At 42.3% G+C, this 20,868-nt stretch overlaps 1 protein-coding gene across 3 annotated transcripts in view; it reads right to left on the bottom strand.

Moving 5' to 3' along the window:
- The window catches only part of PIWIL4 (piwi like RNA-mediated gene silencing 4), a 66,363-nt gene that overhangs the window by 15,948 nt on the left and 29,547 nt on the right, over positions 1 to 20,868 (bottom strand). For all 3 annotated transcript variants that reach the window (XM_030559800.1, XM_030559820.1, XM_030559811.1), the window contains 6 exons: positions 15,928 to 16,045; positions 13,823 to 13,934; positions 12,356 to 12,540; positions 9,085 to 9,157; positions 7,857 to 8,057; positions 4,233 to 4,336 (listed from right to left, as the gene is read on the bottom strand). In XM_030559800.1, the coding sequence (XP_030415660.1) occupies positions 4,233 to 4,336; positions 7,857 to 8,057; positions 9,085 to 9,157; positions 12,356 to 12,540; positions 13,823 to 13,934; positions 15,928 to 16,045 (793 nt within the window). The remainder of the gene's footprint in view (positions 1 to 4,232; positions 4,337 to 7,856; positions 8,058 to 9,084; positions 9,158 to 12,355; positions 12,541 to 13,822; positions 13,935 to 15,927; positions 16,046 to 20,868) is intronic.

Genomic DNA, 20,868 nt, shown 5'->3' with positions numbered 1-20,868 from the left:
ACCGCACCCGCCCGCCCCTCCCCCCGCTGCCCTTGTCCCAAAGCTCTTTCCCTTATGTCCCCATGTTAGTTCAAAACCCCCTTCCCCAGTATCCAGGTTCTTACCACCACCACCAGCTGCCTCCAACACCTGTACGGTCATCAAGCAGCCCAGAGAACTACGACCCTTACCCTCTGCACTCAACCCCCCTCACCATGCAGTATAAGCATCCTGAAGTGCAGCAGTCATTGCACAGCACTCCAGACAGGACATATTCAAGCCTGTGACTGTACAGTTCCCCACCCCACCTCCCTGCCCTTTTAGGTTCCCAAAAACTTGTGTCTGTCAATAAAATTATTTTCTTTTCAATAAATGAATTCTTGGCTTTGAAAAGTGTCTTTATTACTGCAGAAAGTTAAAGATACCTTAGCCCAGGAAAGAAACAGGCACTGCAACTCAGCTTAGCAAACACAGATTCCTACTAACATTGTAACCAGTGCACTTCACTCCCGTGCAAGGCACCAAACATTACTGTTGGTTTTCAGCCTCAAATTGCTCCCTCAAGGCATCCCTAACCCTTGCAGCCCCGTGCTGGGCCTCTCTAGTAGCCCTGCTCTCTGGCTGTGCAAATTCAGCACCCAGGCATTGAACCTCGGAGGTCCTTGCCTGACTGGATCTTTCATCGTTCCCTTCACAAATATTATGGAGGGTACAGCACGCGGATATAACCGCAGGGATGCTGCTTTCCCCCAAGTCCAGCTTCCCATACAGAGATTGCCAGAGCCCCTTTAAACGGCCAAAAGCACACTCCACAGTCATTCGGCACTGGCTCAGCCTGTAGTTGAACCATTCCTTGCTGCTGTCAAGGCTCCGTGTGTATGGTTTCATGAGCCACGGCATTAACGGCTAAGTGGGGTCTCCAAGGATCACAATGGGCATTTCAACGTCCCCTAATGTGATCTTCCGGTCTGGGAAAAAAGTCCCGGCCTGCATCTTCCTGAACAGGCCAGTGTTCCAAAAGATGCGTGCATCATGCACCTTCCCGGGCCAGCCTGTGTTAATGTCAATGAAATGCCCACGGTGATCCACAAGTGCCTGGAGAACCATGGAAAAATACCCCTTCCGATTAACGTACTCGGATGCTAGATGGGGTGGTGCCAGAATAGCAATATGCATCCCATCTATCGCCCCTCCACAGTTAGGGAAACCCATTTGGGCAAAGCCATCCACAACGTCCTGCACGTTCCCCAGAGTCGCGGTTCTTCTTAGCAGGATGCGATTAATGGCCCTGCAAACTTGCATCAACACGATTCCAACAGTCGACTTTCCCACTCCAAACTGGTTCCTGACCAATCAGTAGCTGTCTGAAGTTGCCAGCTTCCAGATTGCAATAGCCACCCGCTTCTCCACCAGCAGGGCAGCTCTCAATCTCGTGTCCTTACGCCACAGGGTGGGGGCAAGCTCAGCATACAGTCTCATGAAAGTGGCTTTTCTTATCTGAAAGTTCTGCAGCCACTGCTCATCATCCCAGACTTCCATGACAATGTGATCCCACCACTCAGTGCTTGTTTCCCGAGCCCAAAAGCGGCGTTCCACGGTGCTGAGCATGTCCGTGAATGCCACAAGCAATTTCGTGTTGTACGCATTACGCAACTCACTATCATCGTCGGACTCCTCACTGTCACTTTGGATCTTAAGGAATAGCTTAACTGCCAAATGTGATGTGCTGGCGAGACTTATCAGCATACTCCTCAGCAGTTCGAGCTCCATTTCCCACAGAAATAGCACTGCACAGAAACCTTCCCACAACCCACGGCGCCAGAATGGGAAGAGGTGCTCTGTGGGATAGCTGCCCAAAATGCACCACTCCAACACCGCTGCAAATGTGGTCACACTGCAACGCTGGTAGCTGTCAGTGTGGCCACACTGCAGGGCTTTCCCTACACAGCTGTACGGAGACAGCTTTAACTCCCAGTGCTGCATACCTGCAAGTGTAGCCAAACCCTATATTTGTGAGGCACTTTCAGATTCTCAGATGGAAGGTTCTATGTAAATGCTAATTATTATTATTATACGCAGAAGCAGAGGGTACACCAAAGAACTGGACTGAACATATATGAAGGGAACATTAACATCCATTCAGCACTTAGAAGTTGACTGACCATACCATGACAGTTTATAATGAACCCCATCAGGGCTGCCAACAAGTCTTTCCAGGTGCAGGACTGTGAAGACATTATCATGCACTAACAACATACCCTTACTGGATTATTGTAAAAAAATAGCTTTGAAAAAATTAAGTTTGTGTTGGTTGCTGATTATACCCCCAAACACGTAAACCATCACAATATTTAACTTTATACAGACCTCTTAATGCAAAGAAATTTCTTTTTCTAACATTGAAGCTATATCACAACAGTGAAATTAAATTGCCATCATTCTATCTTCTGAAGAGTCTACAGACTGAATATTGTATTAACAAACACTTGCCCTGACACTGTATGAATTAAGGATTTGCAATGAATTCACTATCATTATACCAGGTCCAAACTCCAAAAAGTTTGTAACTCATAAATAATAAATATTTAATATTTATATAGCACCTTTTATCCTAAAGCACTCCATTAACTACTATTAAAGTCATATACAGGAGTCACTTAATCTTTGGGGCAAAAAAAAGGCAGCTGTTTAATACTAAGACAGAAAGTGAAAAGAATACTATATCCAATTTAGTAGGCAGAATGTAATTTCCTAATTCAGCAAAGACAACAGGGTTAACACCCATATTCTTGCAAAAAATGCCCTTGCCTTTCAACAATACATGCAGCTGAATTTTACATCCTTTCCAAAAAACAGCCACGGACTCTGTGGGTACTCCAGCCCTAGAGCACCCACGGAAAAAAAAATTAGTGGGTGCTTAGTACCCACTGGCAGCCAGCACCCCCATCCCTCCCAGTGCCTCTCGCCTGCAGTGATCAGCTGTTCCACAGTGTGCAAAAGGTGCTGGGGTAGAGAAGGGGAGGAGTGGGGCTGGGATGCACTCGTGGCATGGGGTGGAACTGGGTGGGAAGAGGCAGGGTGGGGCCTTTGCAGAAGAGATGGATTGGGGGCTGGACCCAAGGCAAAGCAGGGGCAGGAAGAAGTGGGGCAGAGGCTTGGGTGGAGAGGTGAAGTGGAGGTGGAGCGTGTGGCTGAGCAGGGGTTGAGCACGCCGAGGGAAAGGAAGAAGGAAGCGCCAGTGAGCACATACAATGTGGGAGCAGAACCCAAGAGTCCCCTTGCTCACAACATTAAACACTGCCTTCCTTAATATTTATGAATAAACATTGAAGACCCACATGGTACTCTTGATCCACATATACAACTACAATCAGTATCAACTGGCAGTGATGCCTAGTGACCAAGGGCATGATATTGTCTTTAACATGGAAGCCACCTCACATGGCTCATAACAGTTGATTTTAAAGAGTATCATATATTCTGTAATACTTAGGAACTGTTTGAGTGATGGATGGAATAAGGGCACAAACTTACTGCTGTTGAAGTTGATGGTAAAACATCTATGGGTGATGAGCATAGGTTCATGTCTTAATGGCCATTTTTAAGACTTCTACAGTCTTTATGGATTTAAGAGTCATCTGAAGTTATTTCATATTTGTTTTAAACTCTTGTTTTCTTTGGTATACTTAAGGGATTGCAAAGAAAAACAAAATTACTGACTTTTAAAATAAATTATATTTAAACTATGCTGGCTTGAAATGGCTGTGGTGATTCACTAAGTCTGACTCAATATGATGGTGGATATTAAGTATGTATATATGTACAGAAATGAATAAACGATAATGACACCATTCTGATTATACACCATAATCCCCAAATCTTTTTCAGTCACTGCTTCCCAAGATATAGTCTCACATCTTATAAGTATGGTCTATGTTCTTTCTTGTTAGATATATGACCTTACATTTGGCTTTACTGTACTGACCTTACTGTATTAAAAGGCATACATTGATTGTGCCCTGCTTACCAAGTGATCCTGATCGCTACATATCAGAGACCTGACCTCCTCATTATTTACCATTCCTCCTATCTGACACCTGAAAACTTTAATCAATAATAATTTTATGTTTTCTTCCAGGTTTGTGATAGTGCTTTCTGTCCAAAGAATCTAAACAGAAAGTAAGCCCCCAGACACCCTTCTGATATAGGTAGGCATAATTACAGGACTCTTAGGAGTAGTACAAAAAGCTTACCTTGTAATTTTTGAATTAGTGCTAGCCACAAATCCAACTACTGAACTTCCTTTGTTAAGGGCATCTTTATTGACATCAATACCTATCACCATGAGTGATTTTAGCTGTGAAATAAATGTAAATTTACAATAATTTGGTGATGCAATGAATTACCAATTATATACAGTACTTCAAATATACTGATTTTCAAAGCTTTACCAAATCACTTTTTGAAACAGTTAAAATACATATGGCATAGAGCCACACAACAAAGCAAAGCTAGAGTATTGTCAGATGAGACTACGTTATTTTAAATAAAACCCTCAAGTTTAATTTTGTTAAATAATGACATTTTAAACTCTGTTTAGCTAAAACATCCCCACCAATGCTAATGAATCACTTCAGACCTGATTTGCTAATTCTGTAAGGTCCTGACCTTGTACCCAATGATGTGTCAATGAGCATCAACATAACTAGAGCCTGTAAAATGTGAGCCTTTCTTTCTCCCTTTCGCTCACTGGGGAAAAACTGTTAAAAGAATTTAAAAATATTTTATGTATGCTGCTATGCGTATTTATTATTGAAGGCCAGGTCATAGTGTGCCTTCCACTTGGGGGGGAAAAGTGGTAAAAGGTGATTCTAAGAAGGAACAGACTGCTAAAAGATACTATCAACTTGGAATAATTGAATCAAATCTTTTGAATTAAATTAAAGTGTCAGAAATAACCACTATTTAGGACATTTGTAGATGGGACTCAGGCTCTCTGTAATAGGTGGGAGTAAATATTTCACACAGTACTACTGCTGAAATTTAACTGTGTTATGAAAATAAGATAGTATCAGAGGGGTAGCCGTGTTAGTCTGGATCTGTAAAAGCAGCAAAGAATCCTGTGGCACCTTATAGACCAACAGATGTTTTGGAGTATGAGCTTTCGTGGGTGAACACCCACTTCCTCAGATGCATGTCATCTGAGGAAGTGGGTATTCACCCACGAAAGCTCATGCTCCAAAACGTCTGTTAGTCTATAAGGTGCCACAGGATTCTTTGCTGCTTTTATGAAAATAAGATTGTGTTACTTAATCTTTTTCTACCTATGCAAACTATGAAAGTGAAGAATGTTTCATTATAAAGAGGGATGAAAATCCCATCCTCATCCCCACAAAATGTTTGTAGTCTGATGCCTCTCTCACCTAATTAAATTACAAGAGGATTAAAATACAAGGATTGCAAAAGTACTGTAGATACTTGGGTTAGTGTGCCTATTTTTACTGTTATTTATAATTATAGCAGGACCTCATTACAAGGCTCAGACTCTCATACAACACAAGAAGTAGAGATACAGGGTGAAATTCACATAGAGCGCACAACAGACATGGACTTTTAGTGGTGTTGAAAAAGCATAACTGCAGGGGAGTAACTCAGGGCAAAATCTGGTACATAGTTTACATTTTTATATCTTACTAAATAAACCATAGAAGGGAAGGGGAGTGATAGCAGAGAGGCATAAAGAATGAGCAGAGTTCTCTGGTTCAATGAAAAAAGATAAAAGAGAACAGTAAGGATATTGTCTAGCACTAACAGAGTTAAGCTCTGCTCATTCAGTAAGGAATCTTGACACCTTTTAAGAAGGGAAATCAGATGAAATGGAAGAATTTCAAAAGGAGCATGGGTGTCTCATGATGAAAGATCATACTAAATAAAACCATGTAGTCCATTTCCTCTACTTAGTTCTGACAACTGAATTTCAGCATGCTGTCAAGCTGTTTTTATAATGACAAAGAAAATCAATGAATGAAGTAAATTCTTGTTAAAGTCGGAGCTAAAGATTAAAGATGAAACAGAATTACCTGTTTCCCATTAAACATTAGATTGATAAAATATATATGAAATAAAGTAGAGTTCTGAATACTTTAAGAAATACAGAAAAACTCCATTTATCTGAACCTCCATGTGGTGTGGCACTCTGGGCAACTGCAACAAAAAGGTTGAGAAACACGGTTGTAGACAGTCCCTATAATGTTCAGGGTTAAAAGGAAAGAGTGAAAAAATGACCAATACCTGTACTTGTAAAAAACTCACGTTGGTTTTCTTGTTAATAAATGAACAAAATATTCTCTGAAAGAACTAAGGGTTTGTATATTCTGTTAAGCAGATAAGAAGGCGGGGGTGTTTTAATGCTTTTCTGGGAGTAGTTAGTTTTAAAGCAACTTCACATCTTAAAATAACAGATAGAAAGCTCTTTGCCCATTCTCCTGATTATCCAAAATTTGATTATCCAATCTGGGCCCAGTCCCAATTAGATCAGATAAACTGAGTTCCATCATGTTTTTAAAACGTGCAGGAGGCATCCCAAGATGATCAATTAAAAATCAGGGGGAGATGACAGAACTTGATATGGAATTAATTGCTTACTGAATCTCCTACTGATGAATGAAAACGTTATTCTGTAGTGTGATCATTTATTTTACTTTTTACCAAGTTTCTAAGAAAGCACTATTCAATCTCACTTTTGGCCTTAAGTCTGAAGCCTCAAGGTGTTGAAGGACATGCAAATACCATAAGTAACAATCAAATAACTGGCATTTTAACACTAGAGTTTGTGATTTCCAGACAGGACTTGCTTGATATAAACTGTGGCCCTAACCCTGTTCTTTTTTCAGTCAGTGGAAATTTGGCCATTGATTTCAATGGAAGCAAGTCTGGACCTCAAGAGTGATTGCACAGCCCTTATATCAGGGAGCTATTACTCACACAAGCAGATCCACAGAGATACATAAAGATTATCATACCAGTGTTAAATATGGCTAATATGAGACACATGCGTTTGGGGGCAGAGCTGTCTCTTACTAGGTTTGTATAGTGCCTTGCACAATGGGACCCAGAGCCTACTTGAGGTCTTCAGGTATTATTTGTAATACCACTGCCACAGCTAATGATCCCCTGTTCTAATCAACAGACCATACATCTTCCCAGAACACATCCTTTTTGTCAGAAAGCTTTACATTTCTTTAAATTCTATTATTTTAAATCTCATCACCACTGCAAAAATACTGTGAAACTAAACGGCCTATTGGTATGATCACATGAAAATAAAGCTTATTTAAAGAATTTCAGAGGTTTTTTTTCCCCATTGGTTGGGCCATTAGGGTCACAAATGCTTGATTTCTTGCCCAGAAATGTGGATCAAAGAAATGCTAAAGCTGAACATTTGTTTGCACACCTTCATAAAACATGGATGTTTCACAACACTGTACCTTGTAACAATTTTTATTGTAAACAAGAAGTGCTCAGATTTTTGAGTATGCACAGAGACATACTTCTAATGTAAAAATGATTTTGATGGGATTATATACATCAACATTTTGTGAAGTCATCAGATCAAGAGTAAGGATCCTGCATCATTAACACAGAGCCCAATCTGGAGCAATCATTCCTCATGCTGAGGAGTGGTTTCTCGTATGAATTATTGTTGCTGAAGTATTCTGAGATCCTCAGATGAAAAATGTCAACAAAGCACAATTTATACCAATTTAAATCAATTTCAGCTAGAGCTAAGCATTTTTGACATACCAAAGACTAGGTAACATAAACGGTTGAAGAAGTTTTGCTGTGATAAAAACAAACATTTTAAACAAATTACTTACAGGGATCTCTACTGCCCACAGCTCCCCTCCGAGTTTACAGATAATCTGCATTGCGATTTTCGTGGCGACACTCATCATCATGCCCTGCTTGTTCAGAGTGCGTGCTAGTACACATTGGCTTGGGACAGGTCGGTCAAGGCTCAGGAACTTTTTAATCGAATCATAACAGTCCTTCTGATTGGAAGACAGTACACACATTACCTAAGTGGAAGAAGCGGAACACAGTGGTTAGTGCTCTACTTCTGCAGATCTCTCCTTACACTTTGATACATTTCACTCTCTTAAAAGACATACAATTTCCTCCACAAATCTGAAGAATTTATAAAGCCAGACTAACTTGTTTTTCCTGCAAATCCTCTTGCTCTTGTGAGTCCATGACCGGAAACTGACATCGACAGATAACGGCTTGTATACATTTTTTAAATGGACCACATTACACTTACTGGTTGATTAACTATAGGCCAAATCCAGCCACAACCAGTGCAAACTGAAGAAGCAGAGACATTGGCAGATGTATTCTCTTCTCTAGGAATTCTGCCAAATGGGGGAGGGTGCTTGTGAGAGGAGTACTGGTTGCAGAATTCTGGTCACAAGGTTGCTGCAGCACACAGAAAGTGGCAGACTTAACTGGAATCAACCTGTTACTGGTGGGGACTACTGACACTTGGTGGCAATTGATGGGCTAATAAAGTAATTGGCTTAGTAATGGAAGGATATATAATCAGGAGGAACAGGAAGTGGGGGGGGGGGGGGATCTTAGAGGGTGAGCTGGATGAAGGAGAAAGCTGTTTGGAAGGCTCCCCATGCTGTATACCTGTGCTACATCCTGCCCTGTTAGGAAACAGAGGATTAAAGGTATATAAGGTGGAAAAAGTAACCTTGTGTGTTTGTGACTGAAAGACCACAAAAACAGGCTAGAAGTGCTGCTCACTGCTGCTGAAAAAGCATCCTCTGACAGTGCTATTCTGGAAAGAAGCAGTGCACGTCCTGAGCCAGACATGCCTCCTAATTGGAAAGTCATCCTTTGGGGTTATGGTATATTATCTGCTGCTGTAGTCAGGCTGATGATAGTGTTCTCAGATATTCTGCTCTGCTGATTGCACAGGGAGAAGAGGCGCTCTATGTTTTCTCTCCTCTCCCTCCACCTTCCTTGCATATCAGAAGACTGGACTTAGCCCTATCAAAAGCATCACAAAGCATCACTTAATGAACATAAATCTGTACACACCAGCTGTACTTCAGGATTTACATGCTGTTGCACTGCTCGCAGGAATGTCATTGGGCTTTCTTGTACTTGTACTCTGAATAAAAACATATAAAGACATTTAAACATGCACTATCTTTGCAAATGTCAGTTCACTGCACATCTTTAGAAGCATTATGAACAGATTTTCCACAAAGACTAAAATGTCATTCAGACTAATACTCAAAATTCCATCCATTGCCTGAAAGAGGCTGCATCTGTGTGGAGACTAGAGTTGGGCAAATCACTGATTTTTGGGGGTGGGTTGCTGATGGTTCATTATCCTACTCCACAGAATCTGACATGGAGGTGAAGAAAGTAAAAAGAGAGGCAATGCATATTTGCAGGATATAGGAGAACACAGGTTTTAGGACTACCATCACAGTCAGCTCACTGAAAACATATGAAAGTAGCATGGTCGCAGCCATCTATGTTGCAGTTAAGGTGGATGAAAGTTGTGAATTAGTTACTTCCTTTTAAAAACAAGAGGTCTCACAGCTGCCTGACGTGCACTTAACACCCTATAGAATCACTCATCATATCACAGGATCAGCTTCCTGAAGGAATAACCCTGACAGTGCCCTATGAAGTCTAACAGCCCTTCAGTTTCACTCAAGAGAGGCTCAGTTTTTGCATATGTAACTCCTACTATCTATAAGAGTTAAATATGTATATATCAAAAGAACAAGTTAAGTGAACACAAAATCATTGAGGAAACAGATCTGAACTCATTACACATCACCATCCACAGGAAAGACGTTGGAATCTGTCCATAGCTGGCCCGCTAAGAATTTTCCCAGTGGCATGGACCTCATAACTAGAAACAAATGGACATTGCTGGCTTTTATGCTACCTTCCTGGCCTAGGAGGCCACACCAAGGGGTGGGAGAAGGCCAGTTTAAGGGCACGGCCAGAGCATGGGTGTACTCAGGCCATTCTCAACTGTGGAATGATCCCCTGGAGACTTGTGCCTTCTGGATTAGATTAAAACAGTCTCTGCACTGCTCTAATCAAGGTGGGTGACAGCTGCACAAGGCAGAAGATCAGGGAGCTGTACATGGCTCCAACAGACCCATACTCTCGAACCAAGCAGACATAGGAGAGAATCTGGCCCAAAGTTACTACAGAATATAAAGTATTAATATTAAATTTATCAGGATGGTAGTGTAATGAGAATCTGAAAAGGTAACCTGATATATAGTGTAAGATATATCTATTGAAAGCTGCTTACATTAAAACCCAACTTTTTGTAAAACTAAGTTTGCATTAGATACCTTAAGATATGTAGGAAAGGGCCTAAATCAAGTCTTCCAGTTTATTGTCCTTCAATACTTATATTCTGCTTCCCTAAATCACTTCTGTAGTTTCAAATGGATATACGGTATTCCTTTACCCTAAGGCTCCGTTACATAATGTTGCTGCAAGTTATTAAATAGCTGGTCTACTATATGTCCCAGAAGTGACTGTTTCTAGTAGTGGCTGAGACATTCCACCTGCTTTTTTTTAAAAATTCAGTTCACCTATTAGAATCCATATTTCATCGTGCCAACTTGCATACATAATTATTTATACATAATACTTATTATTCAACATTTATATTGTGGTAGTGCCAAGAGACCAATCAGATTGCAGCTAGACAGTGTGCAAACATACAGAAAATGAAAATACCTGCCCCAAAGAGCTAAAAATCAAAACACAGTAAGTGGAGGAGACTCAAGCAAGGTTGGATGGGAAAGAGAGAGCAACAAATTTAACAGGATGTGTCTCAATCCTAGCCAATCAGGTGCAGTAAACACAACTCACTATATGTCTAGCCATGATATGGTTGCAGTTTAGTGTATGCATAATGGCAGAAGTGAGTTTGAAGAAGGATTTGGAGGATGAGGCTTTATAGATTTTGACTGGGAACTTTTATGTGCATGGGGGACAGCATAAGAGAGAGCAGTCGTTCTTGAGAGAGAAGTGGGTAAGCAGGTGATTGAGTCTGCCATAATTCATTTGTTAATTTTGTGAAAGACTCTGGAATATTGCCGGCTGAAAGAGCTACGTAAATACAAGTTACACCTCTACCCCCATATAATACGACCAGATATAATACAGGTTCGCATACAATGTGGTAAAGCTCTGACACACTGCTCTGAGCAGCACGTTAAGGATGCTGGACCGGGGATGAGGGGTTGAATAAGGGACAGAGGGTCCGGGGGCAGCCAGGGGCTCCTCCCCACCAGGGTCTAGGAGGCAGGAGCTGGGGTGGGGGGCAATTTTGAGGGCCCTGCAGTCCCAGAGTGGCCTGGGGGACTAGCGGGAGGCCGGGAACAGCCCATTCTGCTTCCCTTGCCCCGGCCCTAGCCGTGTCGCTCAGGGGAGGAGACTTGGGGGAAGGGATCCCCCCACACTCACCAGCAGCAGAAGTGGAGCAGCCCAGCCCGCTCCACTCTGCCAGCTCCCAGCCATGGCGCTCCACTTCCTGCCGCAGGTGAGTGAGGGACCTTTCCCCAACCCCCTGTCAGCGACAAGTCTGGGGCCGGGGCAAGGAAAGCAGAGTGGGCTGGGGCTGCGGCACTCCGCTTCCTGCCACTGGTGAGTTTGGGACCTTTCCCCAAACCTCACCCACCCACCCCCCGGGGACACAGCTGGGACTGGGGCAAGGAAAGCGGAGCGGGTTGGGGCTGTGGGGCTCTGCTTCCTGCCGCAGGTGAGAGCAGGGGGCGTCCTTTCCCCAACCTCCCCGCACTCACCGGCAACGGGAGGCAGAGCAGCCCGGCCCCAGCCTGCCCTAGTTCACCAGCTCCCACCTGCGCTGGTCCACTTCCTTCTGCAGGTGAGTACGCGGGGCATCCTTTCCCCAACCCTCCCCACACTCACTGGCGGCAGGAAGCAGAGCACTGTGGCTGGGAGGTGGTAGAGTGGGGCGCGCTGGGGCCACATTGCTCCGCTTCCCCCTACTCCCGGTGAGTGCCTGTCAGGGCGTGGGGGTGTGTGGATAGGGGTCAGAGCAGTCAGGGGACAGGGGGGTTGCGTAAGGGGTGGGGTCCTGGGGACAGGGGTCTCTGGAGCAGGCGGTCCGGGAACAAGGAATGGGGGGGCCAAAGAAAGTTCGATATAACGTGGTCTCACCTATAACGCAGTGAGATTTTTTGTCTCCCAAGGACTGTGTTATATCGGGGTAGAGGTGTATTATTATTGGTAGTAATAATGCACAAGACTGATGGATGAAAGAAAAGCAAATATAGGTTAGTCCTTTGAGAAATCTCACATTCTGGGATATTCAATGTGAAATCCCATGGGACTTCCTGCTCTTTTCAGACAATTCAGAAGGTTCTCAGCTAGTTCTCCATTTCTGTTACTGCACAACATTAACCAGTTGTCCAAAGGCTGCACTCCAATTATCTTCATATTACGTATATCCTTTGACCAGTCACCAGCACTCATTGGCAGACACTGCCAAAGGGAAAAAACAATAAATTAACAATTAAAGAAAAATATCATGTCAGAAGACGATTCTTCATAGACAAACAAACAGTCTTCAGCAGAAAATATTAAGTGTCATTTTTGTTGACCATTCTTACATCGTTATACCTAGCTCAAGGGGTAATTCAGTAGCCCTCTTTAAAGACAGGCTGTAGTAGTTTACGGTGGGAACAGAATACTTTTAAGGGTCTGATCTGGCACTTGGAGCAAACATCAGGACTTATTTCTATGCACTGAGAAGATCTTACTAGATGAAGTACGCATTCACCGTACTCCACTGATCATACCTAAAAAGAACTGCTAAATATGTTTGAGTATCTGGCTGTGAGATGGTTCTGCAAGCAAGTGAGCTGATACAAAAAGTATCATATGCAGGTATTAAGTTAACAAACACCACCATCCGGGGTCCCAAGAGGCTGTCGACTTGAGAGCCTGTCTCAACAGGGGGGAGGGATAGCTCAGTGGTTTGAGTATTGGCCTGCTAAATCCAGGGTTGTGAGTTCAATCCTTGAGGTGGCCACTCAGGGATCTGGGGCAAAAATCAGTACTTGGTCCTGCTAGTGAAGGCAGGGGGCTGGACTTGATGATCTGTCAAGGTCCCTTCCAGTTCTAGGAGATAGGTATATCTCCAATTACTATTTTATATTAACTTGCTTTGGTGCTTGATCATGCAAGCTTCTGAACATCTTTAACGCCTACTGATTTCAGAGGGAGTTCAGGGCATTCTGCATTCACTGGATCAAGCCACAAAGCTGTTTTTTAAAATCATTTCTTACAAAACAGATGTCCCATATCTGGCTCAGCACCCTCATATTAAAGGTGCTGGTGGTTACTGAGCATGGCAATGATGGCTAACTGACCTATGCAGACATTTTTTTTCCTGTAGCTAAGAAAATTATTCACACAAGGGTGAATTGTGGTAAATTCTCAGCTACAAAGTGTAAAGTAGCAAATACCAATTTCCTAGACTCAATCCAGACTGCTGGGATGAATTTCTGTATTCCAAAGGTGGGGTGCATAGAGTATGGCCTGAGGACTCAACGTGGTCTACAGCCACCTAAATTACAGCGCCAACCTGACTCTTATAACTATTTGTAATGATAAAACTGAGTTTTCTAACAGCAGGCTTTCCCTCAGTATGTTTCCCAGCCTTAGCTATATTGGCACCTTTAAACAACAGTTACTGGGCACACTGGGAGTGCCTAGAGAGACATTCACATATGGAATTTAAAGTAAAAGTTTCTGTACTCACTGTCTGCTCCCGCATTAGGATTTTTTCAGTTGGGACAACACGGCCTGTCAGGGAAACTTGGTACCCAAGCTGCAGCCCCCACATCTCCAACTCTAAACGAGCCTCTTTGATTCTGTAAGAAGATTTTTGTTGATCTTATGGACAAGAATTAAAAAAAGGAAGACAAAACCTACCAGCAACAAAAATCCCAGTGAAGAGTCAGTCAGTAAAATAGCAAATAAATTTTCAAAGGATCGGTTTCTATTTCCATTTTAATTTCTATCTCACAGGAAAAAATATACTTATTTTATTCTAATGGAATAGCTGGTAATATGGGTGCTCTATACATGATCATTTTTAAAGGTTTCAGAACTTCTGAATAAAAGGAAAAAACTAAACACCACCAGTAATCAATATCAGCTAGCTAAACTAGTGAACCCGAGTACTACATTATGTTTAAGTACTATATGTAGAATCCAGCCTAGTGCACTGTACATATAAAACACCTAAGAATTATGGTACTTTAACTCCATCTAGGGGATCTACTCATATCATAAATCATAAGAGTAAATGTATGTAGTTGCTAAAACTCTAATACTGAATTCAAAGCTTATTGTTGATTGTAAATAAAGTAATGCATTACTTCAAGTACAAGACCTGTACTTCTCTCCTTAACACTCTCCCTCACAACTGTCAAGCCCTCCTAATCTTGTGTCCCATTACAGCTCTCTCATCCTCCTCTTTTCTTCAATGTATCACTCCAGCACGTAGGCCTTGCTGCTGCTCACCTTCTCCCCCAATTGTCCACACTAGTCAATATATTACCTTGATACTATACAGTTTAAGCATATAAATACAGTCGAGCCCATTTAAACAAATACCTTTTACAGGATTAGACTGGCTAAAAGGCAGTCAAAACCAAGTAATACACTATTTTAAAAAAATAGCTGGTGAAGCAATAAAACTGATTAAAATAATTTCCACTGCATAAAAAAAGGTAAAATGAGCTAGTAAAATAAGAGTGGTTATATATATGGTCAGGTATACAGAAATAATTATAGTATTAAATATCAGAGCCCATCTGTTCTACCAGCATCAATCCACCCCAGTGATTACTATACAAATCTTGTAAAAGTAGTCATAGACTTTAAGGTCAGAAAGGACCATTAGGATCATCTAGTCTGACCTGCTGCACAATGCAGGCCACAGAATCTCACCCACTCACTCCTGTATCAGACCTGTGTCTGAGCCACTGAAGTTCTCAAATCAAGGTTTAAAGACTTCAAGGTGCAGAGAATCTTCCAGCAAGTGACCCATGCCCCATGCTGCAGAGGAAGACAAAAAATTCCCAGGGCTTCTGCCAATCTGCCCTGGAGGAAAATTCCTTCCCGACCCCAAATATGGCAATTCAATGATGTAAGTAGAATGTTCACTCTTCCATCCTATTCCATTATTTCCGAATAGAATATTTATAGGGGTGTATGCGTCTATATAACTTACACCTTAATTTAATGGCCAAACATTTTTAAAATGGGTACTTAAGAGTACACCCCAACATATCTATGCACTGATGCAAGTATCTGATTGCACATAGAGTATTTTAAAGGTCTGGTGCTGCACTGATGGAAGTCAATGGCAATGCTCCCAATGACCTTCATGGGTGCAGGATTGAGCCCTAAATGAAGAAACTACTAGTGATGTAAACTGAGCTAATATCCTCCAGATAATTAATAGTCACTATAGCTACTCAGCTATTAACCTTACTTTCCCAGAAGGCTAAACTAGTGATGCATTCTCTTATTTTTGATCCCATCTACACTACAGAAAAATCATATTTTAACTGTGTCCCAAAATCTTTCTACAGTCCTTACAAGCTTGAAACCAGGCTGTTACATGATTTTATGTACACAGCTTTTTTTTATAGTAGTAGCAGCAAGTGTTTTGGTAAGCCATTCCTCCTCTTCTACATCTGTGCTATAACGACGAATCATAGAATGAGATTGCATGGTATTTTAGCAGAACAGGTAACTACAGACTGTCAAAAGATCACAAAACTCATTTCACTTAACATCTCAGGCAGAAGTCTAATTTTGGTCCTGAAGGCGAGTTTTGTTATATTAAATTACCTCTGAATGTTGTCAGCAAGCCGAGACAGTCTTTGCTGTCTTTGCTCAGGATTCAGATGCATTTCTTGAGCCAGATCCTTCATCAGACGGAAGTCAGAAATTGCCTGACTGGTCAAACCTAATAATGATAATGAATATGTCAGAAAGCATTCTTCCCCCACCCCACCCCCAAAAAAACAAAAACAAAAATTGCCTGACTGGTCAAACCTAATAATGATAATGAATATGTCAGAAAGCATTCTTCCCCCACCCCACCCCCAAAAAAACAAAAACAAATACAGAAAAAGGATATCATCAGCACTGATCCTGAGTATGTGTGTTCATACCAAGCCTATCCATCATGGTATCTGATGCTATATTATTACTTAACAGATATATTGTGGTGTCCCCTACTAGCTTCAACCTGGTTGTGATTCTTTACGCTAGGTATTGTATAAACACAGAAAAATGACAATCCCTGCCCCAAAAAACGTACGATGTAAAACAAGAAGGTTGGGATAAGGGAAGGGAAAGTGAGATAAAAACAGAAGGATGTATGCAATTCTAGTTGATAGCTTCCCTAGCTATTAATATTGAATTCCTCAAAAAAAAAGCATCCTTTGGTTTAGCAGACAGCCATTTTGCCACTGTGCAAACTACTCACTAGTAGGGAATTGGATGCAAGACTGAGGACTGGTCTTCATTATGGGGAGATCGAAGCTGTTGAAATCGATGTAGCAGAGGTCGATTTAGGATCTGCTAAATCGACGGCAGAGCACTCTCCAGTCGACTCTGGTACTCCAGCTCCCAGAGAAGATTAAGGTAAGTTGACCAGACAGTGTCTCCCATAGACACAGTGCAAAGACACCAGGGTAAGTTGACCTAAGCTACGTTGACTCCAGCTACATTATTCATGTAGCTGGAGTAGTGCAACTTAGGTCAACTTACCCCAGTAGTGAACTGTCAAACAGATAGTTAAGGGTTAATGTTAACCCTTTACAGGTAAAAGAGACAAGCTCAGTGAACCTGGCTGATACCTGACCAAAGAACCAATCGGGAGACAAGATACTTTCAAATCTGGGTGGAGGAAAGTCTTTGTTTTGTGCTGTTTTTCTTTGTTCTCTGTTCTCTCTTGGGATTAAGAGAAGCCAGTGACGTAACCAGATTTCTCCAATCTTTCTGAAAAGTCTCTTCTATTCAATACTGTAAGTACTAGATAGCAGGCGGATCAGGCATTTGTTTGTTTTCTTTATTGCAAATGTGTATTTTGCTGGAAGGATTTTAACTCTGTTTGCTGTACTTGTATACTTAGGCTGGGAGGGGGAATCCCTCTGGTCTAGGTGAAGCTGAAAGACCCTGTAACATTTTTCCATCTTGATTTTACAGAGAATTTTTACTTTTTTCTTTCTTTAATTAAAAGCTTTTCTTCTAAGAACCTGATCGATTTTTTTTTATTCTTGTGTGAGACCCCAGGGGACGGGGTCTGGACTCACCAGGGATTGCTGGGGGGAAAGGAGAGAAGGGGGAGGGAAAAGTTAATTTCTCTCTGTGTTAGGATCACCGTCTCCTTCTCAGGGAGAGTCTGAGAGGGAGAGAGAAGGGGGGGGGGAAGGTGAATTTCCTCTCTGTTTTAGGATTCAAGGAGTTTGAATCACAGTGATCTCCCAGTGTAACCCAGGGAGGGGAAAATCTGGGTGGAAGATAGGAGGGGGGAATGGTTTATTTCCCTTTGTTTTGAGACCCAAGGGATTTGGGTCTTGGGTTCCCCAGGGAAGGTTCTGGGGGACAGGCAGTGTACCCAAACACTATATTTTGGGTTGGTGGCAGCGTGGTAAGATCTAAGCTAGGAATTAAGCTTAGAAGGGAACAGGCAGGTCCCCACTTTCTGGATGCTAAAGTTCAAAGTGGGAAAGAGACCCTGACATGAACACAAGCCCAGAGTTAAATGGGTCAAATACCTGGTTGGACAGATGACACCTATGGAGATCTTATCTTATGAGTTAAAAGATGACATCTGCTAACAATCTTGAAAGAACGCAGGTTATTCTTTTGGCATGCGTGATGTTGAAGTTATTGCCAAAAAAAGATGACATAAAAGTGGTTGTCCAATAAAGGGGAAAGCAGTAGATGAAGGTGTCCAAATTGATAATAGCTGTAACCCCTTCCAACAAAATACTGCAAATCTCAGGTCACAGCTGTAGTTTTTCTTTTAGATTTACATCAACATTTTGGTACATGTATTATGCAGCCTTGAGTGTTTTCACATGTTGTCACTGAGATGGTGTAATCTATTTGAGGCATCCTTAATTTACACAAATATACACTCTTCAAAAAGTATTACCTGGTCTTCACAACCCTGGCCAGTGTCTTAGTATGGCTTCTTGTCAGTTTCACATTGCATTCAATGGAGTTCCTCCAGATTTAAAGTGGTGTAATTGAAACCAAAATGGGCCTGCTGTATATAGGGCTTTTGATTTGTTTCAAAGTGAGTATCAATCCAAAAAGCATATAATTTGCTGCTACGTTTCATACTGCTGTCAACTTGTGAACCTTAAATTGTGCCAGACCCTTGCTCTTCTCTAGTCTGAAACTGACAAGGAGCAATGCTGAATATGTATTTAGTGTAGTTACTCCAGATTAAATCAGTGAGAGATGCCCATCTCCTAATAGAAATAGCTGAGAAGTGAGAGGTTGCTTATTTCTGATCATTGCCTCATATGCAACATAAACATAACTTTCTTTAGCAAAGAGGCTTATGCTGTTTTTTTCCCATCTTCATAGCAGCTCTGGATGCCAGCTCTAGATGCAATTTACAAATATCTTGTTTTAAGTGTATAATAGTTTGTAAGTAGACGGCAGGTAAAAGATGGTTACTAACTTTGCATAACTGTTGCTCTTCAAGATGTGTTGTTCATGTCCATTCCATTTTAGGTGCTCGCATGCCGACATGCACCGCTGCTGGAGATTTTTGCCTTAGTGATATCTGTAGGGCCAGCTCTGGTGCCCCCAGGAGCCCTGTGCTCATGAGCTAGTATATGAGGTGCTGCCTGCCCTGCACCCTCTCAGTTCTTGCTTGCAGGAAAGGAGGGTGAGTCATGGAATGGACATGCGCAACACATCTCAAAGAACAATATTTACAAAAGGTTAGTAACTGTCTTTTCTTTTTCAAGTGCTTGCTCATGTCGATTCAATGTTAGCTGGCCCGCAAGCAGTATCCCTGGAGGTGGGCTCTGAGTTCACAGATGTGCTGTTTGCCACACTGCTCTGCCAAAACTGACATCGTTCCGAGCCTGATGGGTGATGTCATAATGGAATGCCAAGGCATGGACAGAAGACCAAGTAGCGGCTCTCAAGATGTCTTGAATCAGCACCTGTGTAAGGAAGGCTGATGATGAGAGGCTTGCGCTTTGGTGGAGTGAGCAGTTACAATCGCTGGTGGTGACACCTTTTCTTGTTCATAACAGAACTTGATCCAGGTGGTTATCTACGAGGAAATTCTCTGAGAAGACCAGCAGACCCTTCACACTGTCTGTCACTGCGACAAAGAGCTGTGTCGACGTACGGAAGGGTCTAATTCTTTCAATGTGGAAGGCCAAGGCCCAACTAACATCCAGACTATGCAAGATGCGCTCCTTGCTGATTTGTGAGGTTTCGGAAAGAACACCAGTAGATGTGTCCTGATTATTGTGGAACTGTGACACCACCTTTGTTAAAAAGGCTGGGGGGAGCACCAGCTGGACCTTGTCCTCATATAACACCGTATACGGGGGTTCCAATGTCAGCGCTCTAATCTCGGAGACTCTCTGGATTGACGTAATTGTCACCAGGAAAGAGACCTTCCACGACAAGGAGCAGCAGAGAACAAGAAGCTAATGGCTCGACCGGGGGGCCCATGGCCTTTGACAGCACCACGTTCAGATCCCAAGGTAGGATAGAGTCACAAACTTGAGGGTAAAGCCTTTCCAGTCCCTTTAGGAACTTGATTGCCATGTATCAAGGCTGATTCCCCACTCTGGCACTTCGAGTGCAGAAGATGGGAGCCCACAAGGATTTTAAAAAATTAATACTTGCCACTCCAGGCTTGTAGTAAACTCCCAAGGTTACAGCTTCTCCCTGACCTTGGCTTGGTAAATGCTGCCGCCATCACCCAAATGCAAACCTTTTTTTCGGATCACAGGAAAGCGCACTTAGGAATTCCTTCCTATGGGGTACCCTCAAGCCCTTTCACACTACCTACCTCCAGGGAAGAGCTGGGAAAGAAAACAAAGGAAATTAGCTGCCACCAGCCAATTTAACAACATATGCACAAACCTCTTAGGACACCAAAAATCCTGTTCTTAAAATAGGTAAATTTTATTAAAAATAAAAAAAAAAGAAAATACATTTGGAACTTGGGTTTTTGCTAGATTTTAAAAGAGCAATTACAAAAATTAAGCAATCAAAATAGCTTTCTTGGGGGGTTCACCTTAAAGGTTACACACAAACAAAAGCATCTGGGGTTAGCACAGAAAAGAAATAAACCTAACCGCATCTTTCTAGACATTTCCTAATCTACTTACATGTTTGGGTAGTCCTAGGTATAATCTGATGATTTCCATATCTGGCAAGAAGTTTTTTTTTTATAGCATAGTCATAAGCCCTAACTTTGCTCTGTTCCCCTGTCTCCGGAGAACAACCACAGGACATATTTTAAAAAGTTTTAGCCTTCCCGTAGGCTCTTTCGGTCAGGTGCCCACTCCCTTTTCTTTACCTGGGGGACTTTTTTAACCACTTACAGGTAAAGCAAGCAGCCATCAAGAGGGACTGTATAGCTAAATGGCTGGATAGGTGTCCATAAAAGGGAGCTACCCTCCCCCCCTTCATTTATCACATCATGTCATTACAGAAAACTGATTTCCCTTGGAACAGAGGGTAGAAGGCTTAGATGGATGCCAGGAGAACTTTAATTGATTAGCGGGCCAG

This window comes from Gopherus evgoodei, chromosome 1 (genome assembly GCF_007399415.2).
Source record: "Gopherus evgoodei ecotype Sinaloan lineage chromosome 1, rGopEvg1_v1.p, whole genome shotgun sequence".
Lineage (NCBI taxonomy): Eukaryota > Metazoa > Chordata > Testudines > Testudinidae > Gopherus > Gopherus evgoodei.
This window is presented reverse-complemented; position numbering and strand designations above follow the sequence as displayed.